The 14,658-nt window shown below is 37.9% G+C and overlaps 1 protein-coding gene across 3 annotated transcripts in view; it reads right to left on the reverse strand.

Annotated features, from left to right (window-relative positions):
• Positions 1-1,894: 1,894 nt before the first annotated feature.
• Positions 1,895-14,658, reverse strand: part of LOC106180277 (neuroligin-4, X-linked) — a 40,172-nt gene continuing 27,408 nt past the window's right edge. Inside the window, exons 2-8 of one of the 3 annotated variants that reach the window (XM_086997282.1) lie at positions 10,410-10,559; positions 9,661-9,852; positions 7,670-7,958; positions 6,773-7,288; positions 5,280-5,398; positions 4,375-4,502; positions 3,653-3,809 (exon numbers count right to left, since the gene is read on the reverse strand). In XM_086997282.1, the coding sequence (XP_086853408.1) occupies positions 4,381-4,502; positions 5,280-5,398; positions 6,773-7,288; positions 7,670-7,958; positions 9,661-9,852; positions 10,410-10,559 (1,388 nt within the window). In that variant the 3' untranslated portion in view covers positions 3,653-3,809; positions 4,375-4,380. Of the gene's footprint in view, positions 3,810-4,374; positions 4,503-5,279; positions 5,399-6,772; positions 7,289-7,669; positions 7,959-9,660; positions 9,853-10,409; positions 10,560-14,658 lie in introns of all 3 variants that reach the window. The other 2 variants (XM_013564235.2, XM_013564234.2) reach the window with 2 other exon arrangements.

A 14,658-nucleotide genomic window follows, 5' to 3' on the forward strand; every position in this document is an offset into this window, starting at 1 on the left:
TTTGGCCAAAGTATGTAAGTAATCGAAGTCGTTTTTCCTTCATTCATCTCGATATTCCATTTTTTATTTTACTTTATATTTTTGTTGTAAGAACTGAACACAAATCAATTATATTAGGAGAAAAACACGGAATTCACGTTCTCCAGCATCTATGTCCAAAAATTTTTTTTTTCATTTGTTAATTTATTTATTGTTACTTGAGTGTGTAGAGGCATTCAATGCCAATACGTGTGCATTTTTTTTTTTTTTTTTGGGGGGGGGGGGGGGTCAAAATATGCCACTTTTACATTTTTAAAAGTTTTCTTGTAAAACTCTCTTGAAATGTAAATTTGAAAACGTGTTCAGGCAATTTTCATAGATAAAGTTATTACTAATTGAGCATAAATTCACATCTATTTTGTTCATCATGTTTTTATTTATCAATCTACAGTATTGACAGTGTTTTATTCGTCTTATTATTATTATTATTATTATTATTATTATTATTATTATTATTATTATTATTATTATTATTATTATTATTATTATTATTATTTCTTTACTTTGTTATACCAAAAGAAAGGGTGATTGATTCAGAGGGAGTAGGAATTGATAAAAACGGACATGTTTATGTCAAATTGACTAGAGAGTTAAACACCGTATAGGCTACCTAGCCCTATATGTTTTAGAACATTCTTTAAGATGATTTAAAAGTGTTCATATATATTGTCTTTTTTATACCAGTTAATATCAGCTATTCGAATTAAGATTAACTGATTCAACATTCCTTTTTTTATTTTTGGCCTATCTATTCATTTTGCAAAATGTGAATCTTTAAGTATTTTCTCTTGATAATTTTTGTCAGTCAATTTTAATGAATGTTTGCTACATGTACGTACCAACATTGCATAAAACCAAATAAAGAAATCCAATTTTCATACATTTTTTTTCGTATTTTCATGCATAACATTTATAAATATATTTGTTTACGGTATACGTTTCATGAAAACCGTCTGAATCTCGAAGATGGTGTGAAATGCATTAATAACACAAAACATCGAAGGTTTATATACATAATTCAATTTATACACTTTTGTACACAAAATACGTTGTTTTACCATTGTGATGTGAACAAAGCCATTGAATTTAGGCTATACAACAAACTTTTGTAAAATCGTCACTGATTTTCTACGGACTTCTCGACACAACCACTTGTATAGTATCACCAATGAACGCACTGTCTTCATTTCCGTATAAAAACATGTTTCTTGGTAATTGTTATATAACAGAGCAGAGAAAATAGAGAAATGGAAACTGAATGTACCACAAAGGATTACAGATACAAATATAGCTTAAGCGATCTTTCTTTTTGAGCAGCATTAACGATGCAGTTATTTGTCCTTCTGTATTGTTTATATGTTAGGCTAGCGCTTCTGAAGCAACGCCCCTCATCCTCCAATTTTATTAATACTTGGATGGCATGCAACAAGATAAGTTTAGAAAATGATTCAGAAGATTTAAAACTGCTTAAATATAAACCAGGGCCGTAGGCTGGGTGGGTGGTGTGAGCGGGGCGTGCATTCCCCCCCACACCCACCCCACTCAGAGATATTTGATAAATACGTATTTAGATTTTTTATTATGTTGCTAGCCATTTTCATTCCCAGGCCTCTTACTTTTCGTTCAAAAACTGCCCCCCTCCCTCCTGAAAAAATCCCCTTTTCTGCTTATGGCCATGCGAACTCTATATATTTGCCATTACGTCTGCAGTGTATGTATCAGAACGGATCCCGGACAAGTGAAACATTTTAGTCAAAAAAAAACATACATGTATATTATCACTTTACTTTACCTTAAGAGTCACACAAAAACTAATGACATAAAAGCAAATAAAAACAAAGAATAAGTAGACACATTGCTGTAAATTGACGTCTTTTATATTATGAAAGCTTCTTGTAGTTAACAATTGCCCATCAAATCTGCATTGGGATTTATTGAAGCAATGGATAAAAAAATGAACACATAACTTTGTGTGTTCACTTATCTAAAAGTTATCTTTGTTCAGAACAATGAAACTTGCTGTTTTGGACATCTTTAATAAGCACAATGGCAAATGGGGGTGGGGGGGGGGGAGAGGGGGCACAGAGGGCACGTGATTCTCTCTTACTTCCGAGCCCACTTCTCCCCTTTCTCCATCCCCAAAAACTTTATAACGAGAGAGACAACGGAAAAACATGCAAGTTTGATAAACTGTGCATTTGTTTTATACCATTATATTTTTTAAGTCTTTAGCAAATACTGGATCAGCTGGGACCAGACCCAGTTAGGAGGGTACACATAGTGACGTCAAGTGACGTCAAAACCGTTGATCAGAAAAACGTCACCATTACACATTATACAAAACAGTATCACGACAGCGATGTTGATCAATAGAGCTAAAATGACAATATAAAAACACTTACAGTGACAGTACAAATAGATTTTACTGGGTGGAATACTCGTATATCGTCTGATATATTTGCAGTAACAAGGTGAGTCTAGCCAAGAAGTATTCACCGCACAGAGGTTCAAAATGCGCCATTAAGTGAAACATGCCACAAAGAGATATTCAAAGTGCCTCAAAATTGAGTTCCTAGTTAAACAATTTGGTCGTTTCATGAAAAGTTTTGGACCTGGTTCCGATTTTAGAAATCCCAAACATGATTTCACTCCACCAGTATTAATAATTTACCACAGATGACCCTGTGATCATCATCTCACGTGATCACTATCTCACGTGATCATTGTTTCACGTGATCGCTATCACACTACGGTCGTCGGATGAACGTTGTTAGAAAGTTCCAGCTCAAGTGATCACTATCACACTACGGTTGTCGGATGAACGTGATTAGAAAGTTCCTGCTTTGGGGACGTAAACGATTTCATCATTGTCTGTTTGGGATCTCCATTTGGTATGTTTTGTGGACTGTTTATATTATGATTCCTTGGTGACAAACCACCATGTTGTTTGGGAGTTTGCTTCACGGGCGTGTTGCTATGCAACGTACCGCTTTCGTCATCCTCATCGTCATCGTCATCGGAGGAGCTAAGTTTATGTAAATGCGCAAACCTACATGTTGGCGCGTGAGCATTTGGTGGAATCATGTGTGGAATTGTCACTTTGGTAAGGTTATCTGGGTGCATTTGATGCTGAGTGTATCTATGGGGAGGGGTAGGAAGAGGCGTGCTTCCTTTGGAGTCTATTTCCATGTCCTGCGCGCTGTTCTTAGCATTCTGTAAATGTTCCGAGTGGACGTTTAACAAGTCCTTCTGAAGTTCCAGCTCCTGGATACGAAATTTCTCCTCTCGGTGCATTTTCCGCCTCTGATAACACGTCACTATAAGTACGATCAAATTCAGGAATAACAGTGAGCCCCCCACGGCCACAATGATCCCCATTGGGTAGGGCATAGTTTGTGCCCCTGTTGCCGCTGCAGTGCTGTTCTTTGGTTTGCCAGATCCAAGAGAACCACCGCCCCCTGTAGGACCAAGTTTCGGGTACAGGGACGGTTTCGGTGTGACCTTTGGTGTTTCCACGGCTGGTGAAGCAATGCCGGTTTTCTTTGGAGAGACGAGCGTTGTTGTCGCTGGAGGGGTCGGTGGACTCGGTGGCGGCGGGAAAGTGAACCCCAGCGGCCGCGTGTCTTGTTCGAAGGTCTCGTTTCTATCATAATTATCGAGAAGATGATAGACAGGGTCGAGGTCGTCGGAATTGTGTATTTTGGGAATAAGTTCCAACCAAAGAGCCATCTTGGCGCCTTTGTAATGGGTACGTATTCTCGGGCGCATAGCTGGAATGCATCAAAGTGTACGGTGACAGTGTAGTTAGTTAGAAATTGCACAATATTGCCTAGCGCTTGGAACATTTTATTTAGCACAAATCGACAGTGATTGATATTGACCTTTATAAATTAGATTTAAAATACTAAGATAAAAGTGTACATATACGCTGTATATTTTATTACCACTAGAAAGACTTATTATCAAAACTTGCATCTTAAAGAGAATTACTTTTTAAAGTTTATAAAGACTGTAAAAGTTCTATGGGACTGGTATACAGTTACTAAAAAATATGTTTTTGAAAATGAAAATCTCACCCACCGATACACTCAAACAAAAAGTGTTCGACATACAATAAATAAAAATGGGTTATTTCAGAATAATATGAGAAATGTTACTTATATAGATACGAAAATAAACTTAAAGATAGAACGTGTTATCTGTAACAAAAAAAAAAAATGTACGGCCACGTGATATGACCATGTGACCTGGACACATGATCTAGTCTCATGGTATGGCGCGCAATTTTCAACAACATGCGGCCTTGTTGAATGCTTCTGTCTTAACAAATCTTACCAAATTCTATGTACCGCTCGGTTGCATCGTAAGGAACCCAAATCTCATTTGAGTAACGTTTTCCTTTCCGTCGGTTCTGGAGATCAGGTGACCAAGTTGAACTTTGAACTCCAGAGTCGTTTGGGTTCCTGGGAGAGGGAGATAAAACTGTTACGTAACACACACACACACGTTGAATAAGTATGTCAACACAACACACAAGATTTTAAAAAAACTTGGTTAACTCAGCTGCGGTGACTGAAAGCAAGTCTGGCCAAATGTTCAACGTTATTGGAAATATTTTTAGGGCCGTTAGCAAGGGGGTATGGAGGTTTCGACAGAACCGCTTTTGTGGCCGGAAAAGGCCATTCTGAATCAAATTAGGATCAAGGTTCTTTGTCATGAGGGGAAAGTGTCCAACTTTACTAGAAACAAAAACCAGAGTTGCTGGATGCTGGTCTGGCTTTACAAAAGCTGCATTCAGATAACGACGGCCGTCTAACTTGTCAGAAGAAACATCTCTATAACTCGGTCGTGGTATAAAGCAAATTAGTTCATGCATTATGGTCAAACACTTTGCTTTGGGCTGGCGAATTTCCAAAAATTCGATGAAAAAATGTTACTATAACACCAAGTGGGTTGTTTCACTCTCCATCTCACCTTTTGATAAGACTTCATAAAATTGACAGATTGCTGAATAATTTCAGGTTTTATTTAGATGTTTGGGTATTTCTGATTTTGCTTCCGTTGAACATTTGTCATTGCACATGAAAAGCTTGCTGCTTCGCATTATGTTGCAATTCAGGAAAATGAACGACATAGGTTGGGGTTAATGTTAGTTCACAGACTTTGATACCAAATGAAGCTAAGTATCCGCTGAAAAAGACACACACAATAAGCACAAGGGTAAGTTGCACGTGGTTTACCTATACGCAAAGAAAGTAGGTTGGACGGATGAAACGGCAGCCATTTTAGTCCCGTGAAACGATTCGGCATTTCCGGACCTCCGTGAACAGAGGTTTGCGGGAGGGGCTGGTTTGGGTGGCTAGGTAACAAATGAGATTGATAAGTGCAAACGTAGCAACAACCAACAATGCATGCAATGCTGATCAACGGTGCTGAACAAACCAAATACAGTGCTGACATCTATACGTTTTATACACATTGGATAGCAGGTTCAGTTTCACAGAGGTCTTGAGTGGAAAAAGGGTTTACACAGCTAACGTTTACTTTTGTCTAAGAAAATATATGGAAGTAGCTCACTGGATAAGGTGAGTGTGGATATTTTTCCCGTTTTACAAAATTTGTATTAAATTAAGAATATATGCGGATTAACACAATATGGATAGGCCTAATTGGTCTTTGCAAAGGTAGGGAAATGGTTATGGTTTAGCCAACCTTATATTGTGTCCACTCCCGTTGTATCCTATATATCTGATTTAATCCCGTCTCCTGTATCCAATAATTTCGTATACTGTACATGTACACATTTTGTGCCATATTTTTAAATGCCACATCAAACAGCTGATTGCAAAGAATTTACCTGTGTACACACAAAGTGGACAGAACATACACGTAATGGTATTAATACGTTCCACATTCGCAGACAAATTAATTTTTTGATAAAAGAAACATATTTAGTATTAACTGGCTTTTGGTTGTTGTTCTAAGCTGCAGAAAGCATTGTGGATTGTTTTCCAGATTGAAAGAAACATCTCACATACACAGTATTATTACTTCTTCTCTTTGACATGCAATATGGTGTCTGTGTAGAGTAAGTGCGCGTCAATGTTTCGAAACTGACAAAATAAGTTTGAAACTTGCTACAACTATCCACAATGCTAAACAGGGAAAGCAGCCACCAACGTAGTAAACTGACAACACATTAACAACGCAGCGAAAATGCATTTAGTTCCGTGTCACAACTAACACAATGGCATTTAGTTCCGTGTCACACCTAACACAATGGCATTTAGTTCCCTGTCACAACTAACACAAAGGCATTCACTTCCGTGTCACACTTTACACAGTGACGTAGGCCTAAAATATCCGCCACTCAAAAATGTGTGCTTGTATACATTGGCAGCATTAATGTAAAGGGTCAATCAAAAACATTTGCCCACTATGGCTTTTGACTGAGAAAGTAGGATGTCCAATTTCCTATTGACATTTGTGGGCTTTCGTAGCATTTAATTGCACAACGAATGAAGTAAAAACATGATTCAATCAAATTGTTCCAAAAGTTTAGACTCTAAATTAATAAATAAACCGAAATTGCATTTAGAAAAGGGTAGGCCTAAATTCTATTCATTTACACTTTTGAATCAAAATAATGAAAAACATAACAAATTCATTTTTCGATTACATGTAGGGGTGGTGACCCAGTGATTATGTCATATGATTTAGTTCTCATATTTACCCGGTTTTTGCGAAGTTGGTCCAATATCTCATGACAGCCTCACTTAACATGCGGTCTTGTCTGCCGTAAGAATCAGCGAATGGTTCAACACCGTTAGCCACGGGCGCACCAAAGATGTACAGCAACTCGTCTCCATGAACGCTATTAGCCCACCTTCTCGTAGATCCCTCCAGGCGTACTGTTGGGTAATTAAACGTATAAAAGTATGTATTCCTGTTCAAACCCGCGTGGCGTTTAGCAAAGTCAATAGTAGGGGCGACGAATTGACCGTCGCCAAGGAGTTCCATCGTATTGTCTCGTCTTATTTCGTTATCTTCCGGCCGATCCCAGTCGGAATACTGGTGCAGGAGAATGTCGTAAATTTTCTGTTTGTGGTAGTCGTAAACGTTGCGGACATACGTGCGCACGATCTTCATCTGTGTTAATTCCGTGATGCCCTTCTCGAACTGGTTCTGGTCACAGAAAACAAGACCTTCGTTCTTGACCACGCCCGTCAGCAAATCGATCTGAGATAACCTACAGAAAACAAGAAAAAGTTTAAGGCAAAAGCGTTGTTTTTACCTTAATTTTGGTTTTTATTTCCAGTTGAGGTACTATAGAGCCCCCTCAAAATGTTGCTTTGTATATTTCCCGTTTGGCGCACTTTTGAAATATTTTACGATGCTTTCTGTTTTTCACAACGTTGTTTAACATCTGATTGGAAGGGTCACCCATATTCTCAAATAGGCGCAATTGTATAAAATATGAGTATTTACGGTCTTTTCAAACCAAACCTGTTCTTACTATGGTTGACTGCCAAAAGTGTAAACCAGATACACAGTTAGACTTTTTTTACTGTAAACGACATATCAACAAGCGTCTAAAAAACAGAAACTGTCCCCATATTCTATAGCCTACCCTCTGTTATTGGTCATCAAATCCTCCACACTCGACGGCAAGATGGCCATTCCGTCCACAACGGGACCAAAACTGGTGAAGTATTTATGCGCCGGCATTTCGGCCTCCAGAAGCTCCTCTACCGGCGTGTTCTTCAGACAGGCAACCAGCTCCGCAGAGTTCTGGACGGCGTGGGAACAGTTCACTCTCTCCGCCAACTTCAGGGTGTAATGGAAGGGGTGCCGGGACAGCCCCCACGTGCTGAGAGCGGAGCCGCTTAGAGTGATGGCTCTTTGGAACAACGGTTTACCTAGAAAATAAACCAGTAATATTGCGCCTGTGTATGTCTTTAAATATATAGCTTTGATACAGTTATCGTGAACAATTTACCTTCAATATATAGGGATGGAAAAATTGCTTGTTTTCGTCCCATGTCAATTGTAATGACGTTTTATGTGAGGGAGATTGGAACGATGTAGGAACAATAATGTACCACCAAACCTTTGGGAACAGACAGCACGTGCCTGATTTGCACCCTTGGATCCGCCATTGGAATTTGCCCTATGTAAAATAACAGCACCTATATGTACGTTGTGAGGTTTGCCTTTTAGATTAATGGATTCGGAGAGACATGAGAAACTTTTCCAAGGTACATATATGTATTGGCTGTGTAGGGGTAATGATTGCACCGAAATAACTAGCAGCACAACTAGCACAATCTCAGTCTCTCCACATATGATTTGCATAAGTGAGAAGTAGTCCACGTGACCTGCTAGCCTTTTCTGTGTTGAATTTCGCAGGCATTTGAAAGAAGTGAGACAGGCAGGACCTTAACTTAGGAGACCTTAGAAGACAGCAAAGAAGTAAGCATATGACATTTATGTTATTGTTTAAAAGTAATATGTTATTCACACTTTATTGTTACGTATAATAAGTGTATGTTTAAAATTAGAAAATGTACTGTAGTTGCTACTACTAGTAGTACTAGTAAGTGTTTGGTATCACAATAGTGATACAATACTAGTGTTAGAAATATCATATGTAAGGGAAACGTGACTTATTCTACATCACCATTTTTATTTCACTTAATTTCATTTAGGTTTTAACACTTAAAGTGAATGAGACAGATCATGAGTGTACAAATCCAAGTTATTAAAGAAATAGGGAGTTTATGGTAAGTTTGTTATAACAATGTATAACTGCTTTGTTGGATATTCATGTTCCTAATGGGCTTAGTCGTGAGTAGAGCTGACTGAATGTGCTATCAAAAAAAAAAAAAAGCTTTCAGATTTATGAAATGACAAATATGTAGCTTTGTGTTAATGGGGAACTGACTGCCTTTAATTAACAGTGTTTAAAAATTCTATAATAATATGTTAATTTGGTTTGATGAGATTGTTTAATGAGGTATTTATTATTTATTTATTTATTATTGTTATATGTTTTCCTTTTAGTTTCACGGTTGTTTGAAAGAAATAATAAAGAATACAGTGCGTTCAACACAAATGTGGAATAGTATACCCGATCAAGTTGTCACTGCTAAAAGTCTCAACTTATTTAAGAATAGATTAGATAGGTGGTGGGATGAACATGAACTCAATTATGATGAGTACAGGTCCGAAATTAACATCATCGGAAGTCACAAGTTAGTTTCAGAGGAGGAGTCCGATAAAGTAAGAAACTGCATCGGAAATCAACGCTAAGTAAAGTAAGTAAGACAGGACAACCCGTCAGCATTCCCTTTTTGTTAAAATTGCTATATTGCTAACTAATATATCTCTGAGGTATAGTATTGCTTTGGCATTAACTTGAGTTATCCTGTATCACGTGAAACTTTTTAGCTGTAGTTGTCAACTCTTTGAAATGTAAACCAATAAAAATATATATGATAACTGCAGCTGCCCTTTATAATCTGCATTCAACAATTTGAATAATACTTCGACAAAACTTTACAAATTAAAAAAAAAAATACAAGATTTTGGAAAAAAAATGTAAACAATTTGTATACGCACCTTGTAAACGCGAGACAGGAGACACCATAAGTATGTTTATCAAAGCAGCACCGTAGCCGTGACCAAACAACGTCACCCTCTGCGCGTCTCCGCCGAACGGTTCGATATTGTTCTTGATCCACACAAGTGCCGCTTGGATGTCCCAGATTGCGTAGTTCCCCGGCGCCTCTGCGTCGCCGCTGCTTAGAAAGCCTAAGGTATAGACCACAGTTAAAGGTTAAGCTAAGAAAATGCTGAAACGCTATCAAAAGTGAAGTAGGCGAATTATTATCTGCATACATTATTTGGTTAAAACAGTAAAAGGTTAAAGGTAATGTTGACAAATTGAACGAAAGTTAAAGTTTAGTGAATTACTGGAGTGAAACATTTCAGTGATAAGAATATCGATTGCCTTCTGCTACGTTAAAGAATTTACTTAAGTTTCATTTCTCTGTTAAAACTGCGCACTGTCACTGTTTGTCGGTCAGCTGCAAAACTTTTTTATTGCGTCGACCTCTTTTGCTAAGGAAAACCTCCTCAATGATCGTACAATTCTGTTTCCTTTCATTTATTTCATTTATTTCTTTATAGCAAACCATTCACATTTTCATCTTCACTAAATATTGCGCAGTACGGTTTATTAAAATAGCCATTCCCCTTGTATTCAGTCACAAAAAATCGGTCATAAAAACGTTACACAGTCAAGTAGAATTAAAAAAAGACGATACAATAGCGCATCTAGGCACAAATGATTATTTCAGTCCACTCACCTAATATTCCCAGTCTGAAGTTCAGCGTTATAACAATCACCCCGCCGTAACTAGCCAACACACTGCCGTCATAGGCGTTGCCGCTACCCACGCTGTACGAGTCCCCGTGGATGTAAACCATTACCGGCAGTGGGGTGGTGTCGTTTTTGACTACAATTCAAAGAAATAACAATGCTCATTGATGGTGTAAGCGTACGGTACCATAAACGTAACGTAAAAAAAAACATTTAAAATGGTTGAATTCAACATGTACGGTTAAGCGGCCGTTTAGCGAAATGTTTTATCGAAGTTAACGGATTTGATTTTGTAACTTTTACACGTAAATAGTGGTTGCTGTTACAGCAAATTGCACCAGGTGAGATTGAGTTGGGTGGGATTTGGGCGCAATCCGAGTGCAAGGATATTGCATTTTACTGCGATGATTTGCATTAGATGTAATTCTCCACAGGCTTGCCACAGAAAATTGCCTGACAAATCCAAGTCAAATGATGCGTTTCATCGTTTCACTTATTTAATGATTTCGAAGACAATCTCCAAATTAAGCATGACGAATGTTTTAATGTGAATAAAATGATGTAACACGGGTGTGAAATAAACTGCAGTGCTCCGTAACGGCTGCAATAATCGATCCGACTACTAGATATCGTTATGTATTAAAGTGAATACACAAAGACGAAGAAAACAAGAATCAAAAAAGAGTTCAAAGCGCAATGGAGCGCATTTTTATATACTTGATTACACACCAACGCACGTCAACACTAGAATTACATAAAATCTCTCTCCTTTCTCCGAAATTGATTAGTCAAATTTATATGAATCTTTAATCTCTCACCATCTGACAGGAATCCCAGAGCTCGGCAGTTCTTCTGCCAGTCAATTAATCTAATAATGCGTTTTATCATAAATGTTTTATTTAACTGCCAGTCAGTTACCGACAAGTAAATCCTTTTAGCGGTAATGAATTAAATTCTATATATCCGAGATTGACAGCCATTTTTTCAAACTGACCTCCTTGCCCTTATTTTGCTACTAAAAGTATCGGCTAAAGGCATTGTCATGTTAAATGTTTTAAAGATACGTCTCATGAGGACTTTGTTCCGTTATAGAAATAACTGCTGCTTGATAGCTTTCTGTCATCGGGAATTTATGATGATAGGAGATACTCAAGGAAATGTGGACATTCAACATTACCTTTGCTTTCACCAGTTTAGCTAATTAAGGATGATTGATGTGCCCTGTGCCTATTTAAATATTATATACAGAGAGAGAGAGAGAGAGAGAGAGAGAGAGAGAGACTTACGTCCCATTCCCATGGACACCAGCGGTCTGTGGGACACTCGCCGACTGCAATCAGCTTAACTGACTTACACGCCTCCTCCTGGCGTAGAGTACAAAAACCTGGTGATTATATGTGATTATATGTTTAACTAGAGGAGATGTGTCATTCAGTTAAGTTGATTGGACTAACCGCGAATTTGGGTCGATCCACGTACACCGATTATGTCTATGGGAATGGTGTCTTAGAAGGTGTACTTTTCTTTTCGTTAGGTGAACATTCTAGCAGAACTCCCTACTGCACGATAGGAATAAATAATCATCGCGTGCCATTTGGTACATCAACCGTGTATTTATCCTGTACCTAGTGTGACTAGACATTCCTGTCTCGTGTGACTGTGAGCGAAACTAAATATACATACTGGACTGACTCCACTTATATATTATTTAAACAGTAGGGGTGAAACAACTTTTGATGAACTCGTGCACTCAGTACTGGCCACCAAGAAAAAAAATTAGAAATAAATTTAATTCAAGTCTGAACAGTTTGAACATTTTTTTCATCGAATTCTGCGATAACTTTAACAACGGTAGCGAAAGAGCGTTGCCAAGGAGCTCTTGTATTCAACATAGAGTTAAATGATGTGTATAATTTATCGTACACAATATTATATCAACGCTACTTTTCGAAAAGAATTTCTTTGAAAAATAAAGACAAATTTGTTAAATTTCTTCGAGCATCTATAACATATTCAAGGTTCTCAGTTCTGCTTCGTATGAGAAAGTAAAATTGTAAATAGATCGAACGCCTTTCTATTGAGATAAACTATTCAAAACGTGAAGCTTAATCCCATTTGGGAAAATTCTGAAACATGGAAAATTATAAGTCTGTATATAGTCCAACTCTCACACTGTCTTCATACACCATACTGTATTTTATTATTTTCGTTGTCACTCAATAACGTGTAGAAACGATAACTTGTAAATTATTTAATACGATGCCATTCAATCAATCCTTGCCATTCAATCTCGTACAGGACGCTGTGTTTGTCTTAACGCCTTCCGTGTCTATACCAAAGAGAGCAACCTTGATTAAATGTCAGCCTTGCCGCCAACCAGACGGTGAAACAAATACCCAGTTATTTACATTCTTTATTTTTTTCGTCTACGCCTTTCTTTTTTTTAAGATCGGAATGCAAGTAAACCAATGCGGTTTATTCAAAAACGCAAGAAAGGGAAACAATACAGATTGTGGAAGATCCCAGTAGTTTTTCAGCTGCGCGTGTTTATATAATAATCTAACGATTTTTCCTTTTCACGAGATGGGCTGTTAGTTCCAAAGTGCCTCCGGCCCTTGTAATGTTATCGCCGAAAGTACCTAGGGGGTCGAGATGTTCTCACCATTCCCCTCCTCCTTGTAAACTCGCGCAAACATGCTCAGAGCTATAGAAAAGTACGCTTAATTAAGCAATTGATTAATATATTTCCCGTTGCGGTCTAATTAAGATGTGTCACATCATGGGGACGCTGATGAGGTCGTTAATAACTGATGGGGAGCCACGCTGATTTCTGGGAGAGTGAATGGGTGATATGCCTGTGATTGTGCCTATAATTGAACCTGACACATAAGGTTAAAATCAATTAATTATTGTTTAGTTACGGGCAAACTGACTAATTTCCAGTCGATTTTGTAAGGGAAAATATCTGCAGTGCCATGTAGTGTTATGAGTAGAAATGGGTTTTTGGTTTCCATAAAGCAGTTGGGCATCAAAATTAGTGGTTAATATGTCACTGACGCTATAAGTATTTTAAGTTTTTCTTAAAAGCCATAATAACAGAATTACCTTGCCCAGATATATATATATATATATATATATATATATATATATATATATATATATATATATATATATATATATATATATATATATATCGCTGTGAGCATAAATTGAAACACTTTTATCTAAGTATGAGATCAGATTTAAAATACCACAAACAGTATTATCAGAATGAGATGATTCATTTGTCATTATACAGTATATCGAGGAGCATCTAAAAGTGAGACATTTATGGCTTTTAGCACTTCACAATTTCATTCGGTTTCTTAATGCACCCCATTTCCATAGATTAGATCGACCTACTTTAGATCGACCTAACTCCCTGGGGGTTCACGCTAAATAGCTGTCAGCCGGGCGGACACGAAAGTTAATTACCCTCTTACAGCTTGTAGTAGGCGGGACGGACATTTAAGTCGGATTATCTGAAAGTAATCTAGTGAGACTCCCCGCGGGGATAGATCGATCTAAAATCTATGGGAATAGAGCCTTAAACACGGATCAATCACCCCATTTCCATAGATTTTTAGATCGATCTATCCCTGTGGGGAGTCTCACTAGATTACTGTCAGCTTGGCCGGCTTAAGCGTCTGTCCCGCCTACTAAAAGCTGTAAAGGGGTAATTAACTATGGTGCCCGCTCGGCTGACTGCAATTTAGCGTGAACCCCCAGGGAGTTAGGTCGATCTAAATCTTAATCTTTAGATCGATCTAAATCTCTGGCTGGGAAAGCACCCTTAAGCGCACTTTATTCATTGTTTTTGTATAAGGTTCAGTTTTTGGAATATTTAACACGTCTCTTTCATTAACATCGTTTTAATTTCAATATCACCTTTCTTATCGCATTGTTTTCAGTGTCAGGACTCAGTGACCGAACACACAAAACGTCATTGGAAACATTAGCTTCAATCATCACACTCAACCGTGCCACGAGTGTCCATTGTAACACTGAGTAGTCAGATCTAAACGTGTTAGCGGATAATTGAGAGACGGCGAACAAACGGGAATGGACGAGATTAATGAAATTTGCGAGACTTTAATTTCATCAGCTCTCCCCGGCGGAGTCATTATATCAGTGCATGTCCATTAATACCTGGTCTGGTCCGATATGTCTTCCTCGCAGAGCTGAGATATACATCT

Source organism: Lingula anatina, chromosome 10, assembly GCF_051362555.1.
Source record: "Lingula anatina isolate TDL-2025a chromosome 10, LinAna3.0, whole genome shotgun sequence".
Classification (NCBI taxonomy): Eukaryota; Metazoa; Brachiopoda; class Lingulata; order Lingulida; family Lingulidae; genus Lingula; species Lingula anatina.